This window comes from Quercus robur, chromosome 2 (assembly GCF_932294415.1).
Source record: "Quercus robur chromosome 2, dhQueRobu3.1, whole genome shotgun sequence".
Classification (NCBI taxonomy): domain Eukaryota; kingdom Viridiplantae; phylum Streptophyta; class Magnoliopsida; order Fagales; family Fagaceae; genus Quercus; species Quercus robur.
In genome coordinates this window covers 13,170,799-13,189,691 of record NC_065535.1, presented here as the reverse complement: position 1 = coordinate 13,189,691, position 18,893 = coordinate 13,170,799, and the positions used below count along the sequence as shown (strand labels likewise).

At 33.9% G+C, this 18,893-nt stretch overlaps 1 protein-coding gene across 1 annotated transcript; it reads right to left on the bottom strand.

Annotated features, from left to right (window-relative positions):
* Nucleotides 1-265: 265 nt before the first annotated feature.
* On the bottom strand, nucleotides 266-3,294 carry LOC126695075 (GDSL esterase/lipase At1g73610-like). The gene is made up of 5 exons (XM_050391691.1): nucleotides 3,138-3,294; nucleotides 2,573-2,703; nucleotides 1,662-1,892; nucleotides 396-519; nucleotides 266-309 (listed from the first exon to the last, which is right to left on the bottom strand). The coding sequence occupies exons 1-5, from the start codon at nucleotides 3,292-3,294 to the stop codon at nucleotides 266-268; spliced, it is 687 nt and encodes a 228-aa protein (XP_050247648.1).
* Nucleotides 3,295-18,893: the final 15,599 nt, after the last annotated feature.

The following is an 18,893-nucleotide window of genomic DNA, read 5'->3' as shown; positions in this document are numbered from 1 at the left end:
AAAGATGGGATTGAATTGAGATAATCTCTGATCTCCACTAGCTAACTAGATAAGTATTTTCAGATGCTTTATTCAAACGAATCACTATAAAATTTATTCATCGCAGAACCATAAAAAAAACTTCCCTACTAAACAACAAAGACTACTACGTACCCGTTGGTACCTTATCGGTTCACAACTTCTTTCTACTTAAGCAACCACTCCTAATAACAAGCAACACTATATTTCAAACATCAACACTACTAACAAAACAAAGCTTCCCACTCTAACGTTCCCTTCTTAAAACTTCTCCCTTGTTATTAGGAGTTGCTGCAACGAACACCAGAAAACAAGAATTGCTTCAAGAGAAGCTTGAAAGGGTTTTGTTGAGTACATCAGAGACAATTATTCTATACGTTTTTTCAGTAGGGTGAACAAAGTCCCAAAAGACATAGGTAGAAGCATCTGGACAAGTGAATGGACTAAATGGAAGACATAAACCAAAGCCGCCGCAACACCCAGAATTTGCATTTTGAAAGCCTGAAATTTTAAGAACAGTCACAAATTAGAAATGTATCACCAAATTGATGCTACAAAGTTCAATTATAATGTATCATATTACATAAACTTTACAAATTGATGTTTTAACTTTTGAGAATAAAATAGTAGAAGTAATTAACAAAGAATAACCCTAGGGATACTATATTTTTATGCATAAACTTTACAAACTAATGTCTAGTCAATCACAAAAATGAAAAAGTAGTTTTACTATATGAAAATTCTAAAATGATTACAAATTTTACTGCTTACGAACTAATGTAAAGACATGTGATATTGTTGTCACTTCAATAACTAATAAATAAATATCTAAATAATCTTTATGAGAATAGTACGTAGCTTATCGATTAGTAAGATTTATATAGTAAAATTTGTAATATCCTTCACATCAATGTTTTATTATGTTATTAAAGTGACATCAATTTGGTATATTGCCATGGTTGGTTTATAAGCCTTTTTTGCAGGATTTTTTCTTTCACATTTTATAATTCAATAGTTCCAAGAATAGGTGAAGGGTGATCTAAATTCGTAGTACCTTCAACATTTCTTATTAAACTTGATGTACTGCACCAATCATATATTATAAGTACTTTATAGAAAATTTGATTGTAGTTATAGTATTTTCCGTAGGCAAATACGCTTTGGATGATAGCAAAACGAAAGCTTCAGGTAAAAGATTTCCAGATTTTTTAGGACAAAAAAAAAAAAAAAATGATAATAATGACATTTACCAAATTGCTGAGGATTACTGGCGATGTTAACGAGAGGGGTAAAGATGTCGAAAAAGACCAGCTTGGCATCGGGATGCTTGCTTTGAAGGGAGGCTATTCCTGCTTTTAGCAGATTATTGTACATTTGTGCACCTAGGTTTGCTACCATTGAACAAGATGACCCTCGTATAAACCTTGCTGATGGCTCGCATCCAAATGCTACAGTACTAAGAACACCAAATCGCCGAGCCCCAAGTGCATACAGTTGCTTAACAAATGAAGTGCATGGAAATGGTTAGGAGCTTGGTGCTCTTTGTTACCTCTTAGAAACATAGATTTTTAATGAAGTGCATGGCATATACTTAGTTAAAAAGTTACTTAGGGCCTTCATAAATCACAATGAAAGAAATTTACCTCCAAAAAAGTGGTAGACCAGGTAACCAATTGAGCACAATATGCAGGAAAAGTATACTCTAATTTCCTCAAACCAGCAGTGTATGATACTCCAATGTCGTTGTTGCCTGCTGACATTAGAACAAGGCTGTTGGCTACGATGGCTTTTGCTTTCTCTTCACCAGCAACCCCTGTTAGCTTCCCTATGTAATCCTTGAAGTATTGTAACTGTTGGGACATTGCCACAACTCCCTGATTCCAACAAAACAATTAAATTGCAAGAAAGCCTAGAATTTTCAAAGCACAGTAAATTATGTGTAATTATTAGATTAAGAAAAATATTAATTCAGCTTTTCTAATCGTATTTTTTGTTGTCTCGTGTTTTTGGTATTGGATCCCATCAACTAAAACATAGAGGGGCAGAAGATACAATTGAGGGAGTTGAAATACTATCCTCTAGATTAATTGAAAACCAACAAATTAAATGTCGTAATTTACTAATTTCTATGAATAAAAGAGATAGGAGGAGCATCATATTTCTTGTCTTGTGGTTCTGCTAGGTAACAATTTAGTTTAAAGACTTTCAATTCTTATATTTCAACTCCTAAATTTTGTTTTAAAATAAAATTATTAGGGTTTTGTCCAAATTCTATTTTGCATGTTTTGGTTGAAAAAATTACCTTCTTGTGATTCCATCCAATAACAATTTAGTTCCACGATTTTTTTAATTGTTACATTTTGATCCCTAAACTTCAAATTAAGATGAAATCAAAAGAAATACTTTTGACAAAATCCAAACAATTTGATTTTTGTCCAAATCATAATGCGGTTAAATGTAACAATTGAAAGTTTGTATACTAAATTGTGATAGAGCCAAATTAAAAAAAGGGTAAACATTAATGTCCTAATAAATAAACATAAAAGAGAGATACCAGTGTACTAGATGTTAATGGATCAATTCCCGAGCCACCGGAAGCAAAGCCTACACCGGTTAGGAGATCATCACTTTGAAGGTCTGGTTTAAGATAAGCTGGTACAGTATCTTTAATTCCCAAAGCCTCCGCTGAAATGAATATGAAATGGGTGAATAACCACAACAATTTGGTGTTATTTTCAAATTAAACCTTAAAGTTTTGAGTGTATTACTTTCAGCTGTATAGTTTAAAAATTACTATAATTTAGATTTTTTTTTTTTTAAGTCACTTTCAACTAAAATTTTTAGAATATTTTTTTTTTGAGTCTCTTTCAAATAAAATAACAAAAATTTACGTAAACTATACATAGAATTTTTTGGACACTAGAACTCAAAAGCAGAAACAGAAACTTTGTATACATAGGACATAAAATATGCATCATGCATGAGAGAGAGATGTTTGGTAAGTAAAAGAGTTTACGATATTATACCTATCAAGTCTGTGGGGTTTTTTCCATTGCAAAATCTTCCCGTTGCAACTTTTCCCGGGAAGTCTCTTCCATATGGAGGGTAATTGCACCTACCTGAGAGAAGATTGTTATTCATGCCTGTATCAAGAATTGAATCTCCAAACGAGAAAATTGCCGAAAATGTTTTATTTGCTTGAGCTCCTATGTTGTAGAAAAATAGAGAAGCACAAGCTTGAAGTATGAAAAGTATAAATGAAGATGCAGAAGCCATTTTTACAAACTCTGAGTGCTGAGTTTTTCTAGTGATGAATGCTTTAGTTTCTCACGGCCTAAATGATTTTTTGAAGTGTGTGTATTTATACTCTCACAGATGGAATAATAAACAAGCAGTTAATGGTAAGACAATATTGCAATTACAAGAGTGAAAGAAATTTGACATCAAAATCTGATTTAAAACTTCTATCAATTGTGGTCAATCGTAATAAATCATTTCTTTAAAAGCATTAATGCATTAAATTAAATTAAGTATTCCTCAAAAATGTTAGCTTAGTAGGTTATATTTCTTTAATATTAAGAAATTAAGGTAGTCCTCATCCTGGGTATTATCTCTATAACTTTACGTTTAGAAACTTCACAATGAATTATTACTGTGTGTTAATAGTTTATTAATATGCATGATCTGTTATAAGGAACTAGATTCATGTCATGTGAAGGTACTCATAACTTAAAATTCTTATTTATTTTTTGACTTGAATCTAATAAATTATTTTTATGCTATTAATTTGATATGAGTAAAAATGTAATTTAGTATTAATGTGCCTAGAGGGTATTTTCTCTCCAACTTTCCCTTTAGAAACCCCAAAAAATAGAAAAGAAAATTCACAATGAATTATTTCGGATTAATAGATTATTAATGTACATTATCTATTATAGAGTACTAGATTAATGTCTTGTGAATGTACTCATCAATATATGTTAATATAATTATTTATTTGTTTTACATGAATTTAAGTATTTATTTCGATTTTATTAATTTAATATGACTAAATGAATATAAAATAATTTAATTAATATAAATAAATATTTTTAAATATACCTCATCGCAAAAAAAAAAAAAAAAAAAAAAAAAATTGTAAACATTAAAATGATAGTGGACAAAACATCCTTGAAAATAGTACCATAGCAGTCATGAATCATTGCAAAAATTCAAATGTAACAACAAAAATTCCTAAAACAGCTATATTAGTACTTCCAAATCTGCTATCTGGGTAACTAATCAAAGTAACATTTAAAACTCAATCTCGCTCGGGATAGCTTCAAACTGAGAATTATACGACCATAACATTTAGGGCATGAATCAAAAACTTCAAACAAACTCAAACAAAATGAAAATTGAAATCTCTATCTACAAATGATGGGAATAAAATTAATCAAAAATCTGTTAAAGAAGAGAGACAGTACCGGAATGAACAAGCAGTTAATGGTAGGACAATATTGCAATTACAAGAGTGAAAGAAATTTGACATCAAATTCTGATTTAAAACTTCTATCAATTGTGGTCAATCGTAATAAATCATTTCTTTAAAAGTATTAGTGCGTTAAATTAAATTAAGTATTCCCCAAAAATGTTAGCTTAGTAGGTTATATTTCTTTAATATTAAGAAATTAAGGTAGTCCTCTGTTAGGTTCTAAGGATTGGAACTAATGTATTAGAACTCTAATTTGTATTGTTGGCAAACCATGATCAAAACAGGTTTTAGTCTTGTTTAGACTTGCTCAAAGTATATGTGTTTTATGTAAAGTTGGAATCGAGTTAATGCAGAATTTATTGTGCAATTCTGTCTAGCTCGATCGGTCGAGAATTAGACTCGATCAATCGAAACTCAAGCAGAATGTTTTTCTGCAGAATTCTTCCAACTCAGCCCAAGCCCGTTTGACGTGTAGGGTTTTATGTTTTATCTTAAGTATAAAAGGGAAAACCCTAGCCACGTTTTTGGTTGTTCATTATGCTGTGTGTGTGAATCTTTTGTGAGATCAAGAGGTGGTTGCCTTCACACATACTTAGGGTTTCCAAGATTCAAGACTATGTTAAAAACTTGGTGATCAATTCAGTTGCTGCATTAAAGAACTTAAAGAAACACAAGCGGGTGTGCTTGTATTTGCTGGAAAATCCAAGAAAGAAAGAATTCATGGTCTCGAAACTTGCACGTGGTCATGTTAGTAAGTTTCTACTAGTGGGTAGCAATAGGATGTTAGCAGTCTAAGTCCTATTGTAAAACTTCGATTCTTTCATAGTAGATTCAGGTCTACCTTGAGGATAACTAGGTTAAATCCTCCCCAAGTTTTTACCGGTTTGGTTTCCTGGGTCATCATATCTTTGTGTTCTTTATTTTCCGTACTTTACATTGATCTGATTATATGATTGTGTTAACCTAAATCTGAAATTTGGACTAAGTAATAACTTGGCTAATTTACTAGGTTAATCTAATTGTGTTTTAAGGGGTCTAAAAACATACAAGTGGTATTAGAGCAGGTTGCTCTCTTGTTGTAGATCTTTTGATCTCTGAGCTGATCCTTGACCCCTGTTGTCATGGAACACAAACACTCTCTTGTTATTCCACCTCACTTTGATGAGAATAATTATGCTTATTGGAAAGTAAGGATGAAAACTTTCCTAAAATCTATTGATAAGAGAGTTTGGAACTCCGTTGAATACGGATGGGAGAAGCCCACTACTCCTGTTAGTGAGTGGCAAACTTCTCAAAAAGAAGCAGTCGCGTTCAATAGTAAAGCTATGAATGCTATCTTTAACGTTGTTTCTATGGAGGAATTTAAAAGAATCTCTAATGTTGAGGTTGCTCATATTGCTTGGAATATCCTCCAAACTGTGCATGGAGACACAAAGGCTGTTAAAATTAATAAGTTGCAACAATTAACTTCTAAATTTGAAAGCATTAGGATGTTTGATGATGAATTTTTTGATGAATTCTATGCTAAGCTTAATGATATTGTTAATTCTGCATATAATTTGGGTGAAATCTATGAACAACCTAAAATTGTTAGGAAGATTCTTAGATCTTTAACTGATGATTTTAGACCCAAAGTAACTGTCATCGCTGAGAGTAAGGATGTGGACTCCATCCCTGTTGATGAACTTGTAGGATCTCTTCAATTCTATGAGTTGGACCTACCTAAGACTAGCAAATCAAAATCAATGGCTCTCAAGTCTGTTGATGATGTTGAGACGAGTAGATTTGATGATGATCTCTCTGTTATTGAAATTGCTTACCTTGCCAAGAACTTTAGAAATTTTCTTAGGAACAATAACAAAATGGCAAGAGGCAATAACACTGCTGAACCTAGAAATTTTAGGAGGAATGATCCTACTAAAGTTAATAACACTGAAAAGCCTAAAGAAAAAGTAGGTCGATCTTCTAATAATTCTATGGGTCCTCAATGTTTTGGATGTCAAGGGTATGGTCATATGAAATCTGAATGTCCTACATACTTGAGGTCTAAGGGTAAGGCTATGGTTGTAACCCTTAGTGATGATGAAGTTTCTGATGATGAGTCTGGTTGTGACGAGGATGGAAACTTCATTGCTTTCACTACTACTACTGTAGTCAATGAAAGTTTGTCTGTTGAAGAGAACTCTTTTGATGGGGAACTCTCTGAGGATGCAGATCTTCAAGAAGCCTATAATAAACTTTCCAAAGTTCCTGCAAATGATGCTATGAGTGTTGAATTAGGCTTAAAAAAAATTGCATCTCTTGAGCTTGATAAGAAAAATTTGCTTGTGAATTTATTTGATGCTACTGAACTTTTGAATAATGTGAAGACTGAGAATATGCTTTTGCTTGAAAAAGTCAAGAAATTGGAACGTGAACTATCTGTTGCTAGAGAACAAACTGATAGGTCTGCAAGCTCCAAACTAGATCACATGCTAAGTGTTCAAAAGTCTCCCTCTAACAAAACTGGCTTAAGTTTTGTTGAAAGCATCTTTGTGTCTTCACCCCATTCCACAAACTTTGCTCCTTCTTCTTCTTCCGAACCCCCTGTGAGTGAGATTGTCAAATCCTCTATGAGTGAGACTAAATTTATAGAAGTTACACCACCTAGGAAGATTAGGGTTGATCTGAAAGAGTCTAAACCTAAGGAGTCTACCCTTACTAAGGACAAGTTGCATGGTAAGCCTACTTGGGTTTATCATTTTTGTGGAAAGTTTGGGCATATTCGTCCAAACTCTTACAAGCTGCAAGCTGCTAAGAGAGCAAACAAATCAAAAGTGCATGTGCCTCAAGCACAAGATCTTATGGTACTTATTGGTGAATTGGTAAAGGTTTTAAACCTTTATTCCAATCCTGGAGTTAGTAATCATTCTCATGTGAATAAGAACTCCAATGCTCGAAGTGCAACTAAAAAGTTTTGGATGCAAATGGCTCAATTTAAGTGAGTCTTTCTAACATGGTCCTTGTGCTTTATTGCTCTACTCTTTGTGACCATTGTTATTTGGTTTTTTTTTTTTGTTTTTTTTTTTTTTTTTTTTTTGTTTTCTAGGACTTGCATTGCATAACATTCATGCATTTCATTCTAGGACTGTTTTTTGTTTCTTCTTTTCATAATAAAAAAAAAAATGGAAAAAGGAAAAGGGAAGCAAATTGTGTTTTGCATTTTTTCTTGGATTTGAAATCTAGGTTGGCCAATTTAATCTTTACATAACATGTCTATGTACTTTGTTTAGCTTGGATGAGCTTATTTATTATACTTTACTAGTTGAAGCTTTGTAGTGCATGTTGTGTGGGAAGATGTTTATAGTTTTTGATCACATGATCTTGATCTTGATCTTGAAGTCACATGCTTTTGATTGTTGGACTTAAACTTATTGAGAAAGGCATAAATAACCATCTCACCACTGTTTACTAGCCAATCATGAACACCTTAGTGCATATCGTAAGATTTTGTGCTCGAGAAAGTGTAGCACATGCACAAAAAGAACATAAGGTGCAGCCTCGGCTTAAATGATAAAATTAGTGTGTACATTATTGGACTTAATGTTAAATCAGGCAAATAAAATTAGTATGTACATTATCCCGACTATTATTAATAAGTTTCTGAACAAATAAAATTAGTGTGTACAATATGAGGCTATTCAAGAAACTTACATGATTGCAAACTTATTTTCTAAGAGATGTAAGAGTTATATGATGTAACTCTTTAGGTGATAGTCTCTTTCAAATTCATTGTGAAGAATTTTGTGGAAATTGTGGTTGATTTTTATTTACATATCACTTCACATGTATTTCAAGTTTTTGCTAGTTGCACACACTACACAAGTTACACTTTGCTAAACTCTGTATATGTTATTGTGTGTGATTTTAGTTTGGCCGACCAAGTTTGAAAATTCCTTGTATTTTATGCAAAATGTGCTTAAAGCCTGAGAATTTAAGGAGAATTGTTTGAACATCTTAATTTTGGGAAAATTGGGTTCAAAACATGTGATTTTGAAAAGTATTTCATCTCATATTCATGCATTTTGTTCACAAAATTCAATGCTTTGAGGAGTTTCTACAATATTTTGCTTTGTTTTTCAAAATTTTTTTTCCAGAAAATTTTGGCTTGGCTCTGTGTATTTCGATCGATTGAATCTGTTTTTTGATCAATCAAAATTGCAATTAAAATTTCTTGGTTGGTTTTGTGTGTTTCAATCAATTGAACCTTATTTTCGATCAATCAAAAATCGTATAGATAGTTTTTAAAACACTTGATTCTCACGTGTTCAAACACTTTTTCAAAAAGTTTTCAAACTTTTTCTCTCTCTATCCGATCGGTCAAGGCTTCAATCAAGATTTTTGTCGTTTTACTCCGTTCTTTTTGCAAGGTTTTTCTCCTCCAAGGCCGGTAAAACCTTTATACCCTTCCTTTTGCATTTATTTTCACTTTTCATGCATCAAATCATGCATTATTTGGGAAATTTCGAACCTATGAAATTTTTGGGGGTTTTTGATGAATTAAGCCTTTTCTTTCACAATTGATCAATGGGTTTTTGTTGGGGGATGTTATAAACATGATCTTTGGTGTTTAATTTGATCAATTTGATGTATTGTGAGAAATTGAAAATTCTAGGGCTTGAAACTACCCGATTTGGGGATTTTGTTCAATTTGAGTTTAAGTGATGAAATTGGCTTGTTGGATTGATTAATTTGATCATTCTAAATTGTTTTCTAACTTGTGTGATAATCAATTGGTCAATTTAGTACAAATTGAACAAGTTGTATCAGAGCCCAGTCATAGGTTTGAGTCATTGGAGCCTCATTGTGAGGGAGGGATTGTGAGGGATTTTCACAATTCGCTCCAATACCAATGGGCTTGGTCTGCGATCGAATGATATAAAAGATTTGTGCCCCCTCATCCTTCACCAATTGGTCGTTGGATGGATCGGTAAGGCACACGGTTCGACATCCTCATTTTGGGTATGATCTCTATAACTTTACGTTTAGAAACTTCACAACGGATTATTACTGTGTGTTAATAGATTATTAATATGCATGATCTGTTATAAGGAACTAGATTCATGTCATGTAAAGGTACTCATAACTTAAAATACTTATTTATATTTTGACTTGAATCTAATAAATTATTTTTATGCTATTAATTTGATATAACTAAATGAGTAAAAATGTAATTTAGTATTAATGTGCCTCAAGGGTATTTTCTCTCCAACTTTCCCTTTAGAAACTCCAAAAAATAGAAAAGAAAATTTGCAATTAATCATTTCAGATTAATATTATTAATGTACATTATCTATTATAGAGAACTAGATTAATGTCATGTGAATGTACTCATCAATATATGTTAATATAATTATTTATTTTTTTTATATGAATTTAAGTATTTATTTCGATTTTATTAATTTAATATGATTGAATGAACATAAAATAATTTAATTAATATAAATAAATATTTTTAAATATACGTCATCGCAAAAAAAAAAAAAAATTGTAAACATTAAAATGATAGTGGACAAAACATCCTTGGAAATAGTACCATAGCAGTCATGAATCATTGCATAAATTCAAATGTAACAACAAAAATTTCCAAAACAGCCATATTAGTACTTCCAAATCTGCTATCCAGGTAATTGATCAAAGTTACATTTAAAGCTCAGTCTCGCTCGGGATAGCTTCAAATTGAGAATTATACCATAACATTTAGGGCCTGTTTGGATATAACTTATTTTGCTGAAACTGAAAACTGAAAATTGAAAACACTGTAGTAAAATAATTTTTAAATGTGTAAATAGTATCGTGAGACTCATTTTTAATGAAAAAGTTGGTAAAAAAATGAAATTTGTGGGTCCATAAACAGTGCACGAATGCACTGTTCACTAACAAAAAGTCAACAAGTGTGGCTACCCAAAAAAAAAAAAAAAAAAGAGCTGAAACGCGTTGTGAACAAAACGTAGACGCAGGCAGCTGAATCCAAACAGCCACTTAGGGTGTGAATCAACAACTTCAAACAAATTCAAACAAAATGAAAATTGAAATCTCTATCTACAAATGATGGGACTGAAATTAATAAAAAACTGTTAAAGAAGAGAGACAATACCGGATTGCGGCTAAATGAATTCTCGAGGCAATGAGTGAGGGTGTGGACGAAGTCTTGGCTCGATTTTGCAAAGGATTTTAGTTTGTCCACAGCCAAAGCTACGGGCTCCATTTTCAATAACCTAATCAATCATTTTAAAAAGGCAAAATATCATTTTGGTCCCTATATTTTGAGGTCACGGTCAATTTGGTCCCTACATTTTGGTAGCAATCAATATGGTCCTTATTATTTTCAACTTCCAGTCAATTTGGTCCTTACTGTTAACTTACTAACGAAAAATGCTTAAGTGGCAAAAAGTTTGCATGATTGGCGCCCACGTGATTAACATAATAATAAAATTAAATAATTAAACATAAAAAATCCACATAAGCATTTTAATGAAGAAAAAAAAGGCCATGTCAAATAAACAAAATCTAAAAAAAAGTAATTGAAAGAAAAATAATTAAAGAAAAATTTTTTTTTTTTGGCTGTAAATCCTTGATTTCTTCTATTTTCTTACGTATTCTTGCACTTTCTTAGGTACCAAACATAGTACCCAACAACGCAACAATAAAAAAAAGTTCTTCTATATCTTGAACAAATACCAAACACATAAAACGTAAAGAAACTGCAAAAAACTTGGACAAGAAATAATTCAATAAAATTGTCCAAGCTAAGAAAAGACTCATCTCTGAAAACTATATAGTACATTATTGAACATTCTGAAGTTGACCCAAATCCTAGAGCATCATATTGAAACAATTGGAGAAAAGTCTCGATTTTTGTAACTTTATTGGTCTCTCTCCGAAAAACAAAAGTCACAGAATCAAAGGCCAAAAGGCTTTTGCTTAAGATTCCCAATGCCTTGCACTTCGATTAATCAATTCACACCAACAAAAACAACCCAAATCAAATTCAAACGGCCTTTTTCCTTCAAATTCTTTGCATCAACGGAATCCACTATGGAGGTTGATTTGCCTTTGTCCTCAACCCAAGCATGTCGTATTGCCGCAGTTTAGCGTCATTCAACTATTGGGTTTTCTTGTTGTCGTTTGTGGCCGCAACAATCTGAAGTTGCCTTTTCTCTCCTTGACTTTAGGGCAAGGGTTTGTGCAAGTGATGTGGATTTTGTTTTGTTAGGTTGTATTTAAGAATTTGGGTGAACGGTAAGGGGTCTGGGCAAATTTGTGCAGCCTAATATTATTGTTTTTTTTCCAGATTGTTGTGTTTCTGGGTAAGCGTTTGATAGCTAAGAAACTAGAAGAGTACAAAAGAAAATTAAAAAAAAAAAAACTGAGAAATTTTGTTTTGAATTCTTTTTTTTCTTTCAATCTTTTTTTTTTAAAGATTTTGTTTATATGACATGGCCTTTTTTTTCTTCATTAAAATGCTTATGTGGATTTTTGATGTTGAATTATTTAATTTTATATTATTATGTTAGCCACATGGGCGCCAATTATGCAAACCGTTTGCCACCTAAGCATTTTCTGTTAGTGAGTTAACGATAGGGACCAAATTAACTAGAAGTTGAAAATAACAAGGACCATATTGATTGCTACCAAAATGTAGGGACCAAATTGACCGTGACTTCAAAATGTAGGGACTAAAATGGTGTTTTCGCCCTTTTTTTTTTACTCATTTAGTTATATTAAATTAATAACATCCCATAAAAAAAATTAATTAGATTCAAATCAAAAAGTTAATAATTATTTTAAGTTATGACTCTTATGAGTGCCTTCACATGACATAAATCTAGTTCCTTATAACAGATCATGCAAATCAATAATCTATTAACATAGTAATAATTCATTGTGAAGTTTCTAAACATAAAGTTATAGAGATACTATCCCCAAATGAGGACTATCTTAATTTCTTAATATTAAAGATAGGGTGCTGTTATCGAGTGCTGTACAACACCGTTAATGTGATAAAATTTGTTAGGTTCTAAAGTTTAGGACTTTATGTATTTAGAACTCTAATTTGTATTGTTGGCAAACCATGATCAAAACAATGTGTTTAGAAGTGTTTAAAGCTAGCTCAAAGTTATATGTCAATGTAAAGTTGGAATCGAGTTTAATGCAGGAAGCACTGTGGCTTTCGGCCTGGCTCGATCGATCGAAGCTTAGGCTCGACCGATCGAAGCTCGGGCAGATCGCTTTTCTACAGAATTTTCCAACTCAGTCCTATTTGTTTTAAAACGTTTTTAGGGTTTCTTATTTGTCCTAAGTATAAAAGGCAAACTCTAGCCACGTTTTAGTGTTGCTCATTATTGCGGTTTGTGTAAATCTCTTGTGAGATCTAGAGGAGATTTCCTTTACACAAACTTAGGGTTTTCAAGGAGGAGATATTTTCTACACCTTGATGATCAATTCAGTTGCTGCCATTAAAGTTTAAAGAATACACAAGCGAGGGTGCTTGTAGCTGGTGGGAATCCAAGAAAGAAGAAGTCCGTGGATTCGGAGCTTACACGTGGTCGTGTCAGTAAGTTCTACTGGTTGGTAGCATTAGGAAGTCAAGCGGGGGTGCTTGTAAGTCCTTTTGTATGGACTTCGATTCTTTCAAGATAGTGGATTCAAGTTTACCTTGAGGATAGCTAGGTCAAATCCTCCCCAGGTTTTTACCGGTTTGGTTTCCTGAGTGATCATATCGTGTGTTATTTATTTTCCGCTGCTTTACATGATTTGATCTTTATTATTGTGATAACCTAGACTTGTTTAATTGGACTAAGTAACAACTTGGCTAATTACCTAGGTTTAATAAATTGTTTAAGGGGTCTAAAAACTGTCAAGTGGTATCAGAGCGGGTAGCTCTTTTGTTGTTGATCATTTGATCACTGAGCTGATCCTTGACCCCTGTTGTCATGGAACACGGAAACTCTCTAGTTATTCCTCCTCACTTTGATGAGAATAATTATGCTTACTGGAAACTAAGGATGAAAGCTTTCCTGAAATCCATTGATGAGAGGGTGTGGAACTCCGTTGAATACGGATGGGAGAAGCCCACTACTCCTGTTAGTGAGTGGGAAACTTCTCAAAAAGAAGCAGCTTCGTTTAATAGCAAGGCTATGAATGCGATTTTTAACGCTGTTTCTATGGAGGAATTTAAGAGAATCTCGAATGTTGAGATTGCTCATTCTGCTTGGAATATCCTCCAAACTGTGCATGAAGGCACAAAGGCTGTCAAAATAAATAAATTGCAACAATTGACTTCTAAATTTGAAAGCATTAGGATGTCTGATGATGAAACTTTTGATGAATTCTATGCTAAACTGAATGATATTGTTAATTCTGCTTTTAACTTGGGTGAAATCTATGATCAACCTAAAATTGTTAGGAAGATTCTTAGATCTTTGACTGAAGACTTTAGACCCAAGGTGACTGCCATTACTGAAAGCAAGGATGTGGACTCCATCCCTGTTGATGAGCTTGTAGGATCTCTTCAATCCTATGAGTTAGATCTACCCAAAACTACCAAATCCAAATCAATGGCTCTTAAGTTAGTTGATGATGTTGATAGTGGTGGATTTGATGATGAGCTCTCTGCTACAGAGATTGCCTATCTTGCCAAGAACTTTAGAAACTTTCTCAGGAATAACAATAGAAAGGCAAGAGGCACAAACACTACTGAACCTAGAAATTTTAGGAAGCATGATCCCACTAAGGTTAATAACAATGATAAACCTAGAGAAAGAGTAAGTCAATCTTCCAATAATTCCTTGGGCTCTCAATGTTTTGGATGTCAAGGGTATGGACACATGAAATTTGAATGTCCAACATATTTGAAGTCTATGGGTAAGGCTATGGCTGTAACCTTTAGTGATGGTGAAGTTTCTGATCATGAGTCTGATTGTGATGAGGATGGAAACTTCATTACTTTCACTGCTACTGCTGTAGTTGATGAGAGCATATCTGTTGAAGAGAACCCTTCTGATGGGGAACTCTCTGAAGATGCAGATCTTCAAGAGGCCTATAACAAACTTTGCAAAGTTGCTGCAAAGGATGCTATGAATGTTGAACTTGGCCTAAAGAAAATTGAATCTCTTGAGCTTGAAAAGAAAAATTTGCTTGTTAAATTGTTTAATGCTAATGACCTTTTGAACAATGTGAAAATTGAAAACATGCTTTTGCTTGATAAAGTTAAATCTTTGGAACTTGATTTATCTGTTACTAGATCTGCTAGTTCTAAACTTGATCAAATCCTGAGTGTTCAAAATTCATCTTCTGACAAAACTGGTTTAGGTTATGTTGATAGCATCTGTGTGTCCGTTCCCCATTCCACTAAGTTTGTTCCTTCATCTTCTTCTTCTGAACCTTCAGTGAGTGAGATAGTGAGTGAAACTGTCAAACCCTCTGTGAGTGAGGTTGCTAAACCCTTAGAAGGTTCATCATCTAGGAAGATTAGGGTTGATCTGAAAGAATCTAAGCCTAAGAATCCTACCCTATCTAAGGACAAGACACATGATAAACCTGCATGGGTTTGTCACTTTTGTGGAAAGACTGGACACATACGTCCAAATTGCTACAAGCTGCAAGCTGCAAAGAGAGCAAACAAACCAAAAGTACCTGTGCCTCAAGCACTTGATCCTATGGTACTTATTGGTGATTTGGTAAAGGCTTTAAACCTTTATTCCAATCTTGGAGTTGGTAATCATTCTCAAGTGAATAAGAACTCCAATGCTTGTGGTGCATCTAAAAAGTTTTAGATGCAAAAGACTCGACCTAACTGAGTCTTTCTGACATGGTCCTTGTGCTTCATTGCTCTACCCTTTGTGACCATTGTTCTTTGGTTTTGTTTTTTTTTTGTCTCTAGGATTTGCATAGCATAACATTCATGCATTTCATTCTAGGTGTTTTTTATTTTTTTATATTAAAATAAAAAAAAAAGGGAAAAAGGAAGCACATTTTGTTTTTGCACTATTCTTCTTGGTTTTTGAGAACAAGGTTGGTCAATTTATTTTCACATAACATGTTTTTTGTACCTTATTTAGCTTTGATGAGCTTATTTATTGCACTCTACTAGTTGAAGATTTGTAGTGCATGTTGTGTGGGAAAGATGTGTATGGTTTTTGATTACTATGTCTTAATCTTGAAGTCACATGTTTTTAAATGTTGGACTTGAACTTTTAGAGAAAGGCATAAATAACGATCTCACCACTGTTCACTAGCCAATCATGAACACCTTAGTGCATATCATAAGATTTTGTGCTCGAGAAAGGGTAGCACATGCACAAAAAGAACATAAGGTGAAGCCTCGGTAAAAGTGCTTAATTCTTAAAATCTAATTGGTGTGTACTATTAGGCTTGATGTCAAACTCACGTAAACTTAAAATTGGAATGTATATTATGAGGCATAAATACAAGAAACTTACATGATTGCAAGCTTATGATCTAGGAGATGTGGGAGTTATATGATGTAACTCTTTAGGTGATAGTCTCTTTTAAATTCTTTGTGATGAATTTTGTAAACTTTGTGATTGATTGCTATTCACATATCACCTCACATGTATCTCAAGTCTTTGCTAGTCGCACACACTACACAAGTTACTCTTTGCTAAACATTGTACATGTTATTGTGTGTGTTTATGGTCTGACCAACCAAGTTTTTGCAATCACTTTGAATTATGTGCAAACTAAATTTGTTGCTTGAAAATTTGTGGAGAATGCAAAATTTTGTTTTTGGGAATATTGGGCTTAAAATTCTTGATTGGAAAATCATATCATCTCATACTCATGCATTTTTGTTCTTAAATTTCAATGCTTTAAGTTAAATCAACTTGTTTTTCAAAAATTGTGTTTTTCCTCAAAAAATATGGTGAACCTCTGCCTGATTCGATCGGTCCATTCTGTTTTTCGACCGATCGAAATTTTTAAAATTTTTTAAAATTTGAGAGAGGGAGTCTCTGTCTGTTTCGACCGGTCAAGGCTGATTTTCGACCGATCGAAACTCGTGAATCAGGTTTTTCAAAAAGGCAGAATTGGACTTTTTCAACTTCTTTTTCAAATAGTTCTTTTCCCTTCTCTCTCTCCGCGTTGGCTCTTGGCTCCACCAGTCAATTTTTATCGTTTTCCTTCAAGATTTTTGCAAGGTTTTTGTCCTTAGAAGCCGATAAGACCCTTTTGCCCTTCTTTTTCAAGTTGATTTCTTGTTTTCATGCATTATCATGGGTATTTTCGGCATCTTCAAACTTTTTGGGGTTTTTGATGATTCAAGCCTATTCTAGTGTAATTGATCAATGGGTTTTTGTGCCATGATGTTATATGGATGTTCCCTATAGTTTAATTTGATCAATTTTGTGGTTTTTGAAAAATTGGAAATTCTAGGGTTTTGAATTTGATCCGAATTGGGGATTTTGTCAAATTGGCTTAAATTGATGAAATTGGCTTCTCCAATTGATGTATTTGGTCATTATTTTTGTTATTATATCATGTGTAATGATCAATTCGTCAATTTTTTTAAAATTGATCAAGTGGTTTCTATATTTTGGGGTTTTTGTGTTAAAAACCTTAATGTGCAAACCAATTTTGTAATTTGAACCTTTTTGACTTAATTCACTGCATTAGAACATGCATCATGACATTTACACTTGTTCATGCATCATTTAGATTTTGTTTCTATATTTTGTTTTTGTGCTAACTTACAGTCTGCCCTTGGTTTTGGTTTGTGGTTTTTTGTTCTTTCGCTCTGTGTTTTGATCCTTATCTTAGCACCATGCCTAGGAAAACTAGAGCTCATAGGACTACTTCCACTTCCTCCGAGTCTCCACCTAGAGTAGAGCTGTTTAAGAATGATAAGTGTAGAGAAGCCTATGACACCTTGAACTGTAGGCGTAAGATCTGGTCTGAGCGAGCTGTTGTGTTAGATGCGCTTGATCCGGCCATTAGGGCCAATTTTGAGTCTAGGGGTTGGTTGCCTCTCATAGAGATAGATCATCCACCTCCGACTGCCCTGATTAAAGAGTTCTACTCGAACCTCTCTTGCCACATCTATGATTCCAACACCCTTGTTAGGAGTTGGATACGAGGTGTAGAGTTCACCATTACCCCTCAGGTAGTGGCTGAGGCTCTTGGGGTGCCAGTTGTTCGGGATGCTGACTATCCCTATGATGAGTCACCCTCTTTAGACGTTGTCATATCTTACATCACTAGGTCATCTATCCAGTGGGGTTCTGATCCTCGGATCACGTCCGCTGAGCTTACCAAGACTGCCTATCTCTTCTTTAGGATTGTGTGTCATTCCTTGTGGCCTATCTCTCACTTCCACACCATCCCTTTAGAGCGATGTGTGTTTTTGTACGCCTTTGCTTCAGGAGCGTCCATCAGTTTTCCTCACTTGTTCCTTCGTTCTTTGAACGAGGTTCATAGGAGTTCTGCCGTAGGGCATGCGCTGATTCATCCTATTTTCATTCATAGGATTCTGCTCTACTTAGGTCTAGATGGTTTTTCGTCAGGTGAGCCTGTTCATGTGATAGCTCTCATAGGTGCCACCTTTCTTCGTCAGAGGGCTGCTCAGTTGAAAGTTCCTCCTCCTCGTCCTAGAGGTGCGTCATCTAGTAGTGTTCCCCCTCCTCCCTCTTCTACAGGTACAGCTGCTGCTGATGCTGATGCTACTGTTCCTCCACCGACTGCTTCGGATGATTCAGACATTCGTCGCACGTTGGATCATGTCTTGACCGTTCAGGCGGCTCAAGGATAGATTTTGGTGGACGTTCTTGATGAGATCCGTGCCTTGCGTGCGGAGTTGGCGCAGTTTAGACCACCTCCCTTTTGATGATGGATATCTTGTTTGCCCTTTGGCATTCCGTCACAAAAAGGGGAAGTACTTGTAGGTTTTTTGTTTTCAGGGGGAGACTTTTTGTTTTTGGTTGGAGCTTATGGAGTTTTAGATTGTATCTAGGTGCTTCACTATGTACTTAACATTTTTTAGCTCTTTCCTTGTTTTTGATGGGATATTCATGTTAGGGGGAGTTTTATGTTTTTGTTGGTACTTTATTTGTTTCTTGTTTCAAACTGCTTATTGATTTATATTTATGAGTTATTCATTGATATATGTCTTTATTTGTGTGTTGTTTGAAATCAAGAAGTTATTTTGTTTACTTGTATTATTTCCACACGTGCGGTTATGCATTTTGTTTAGTGTTTCAGGAAATATACAGGTTGATTCAATTGAGCTGCTGTCTACACTTGCAACTAATGGATAGTAGTTAGGATTGAATTTGATTTATGAGCATTATTTTGTAAAGGGCTTTTCATTTTGTAAACTTGAGCTTCTAAGTTGTGTTTTGTCACG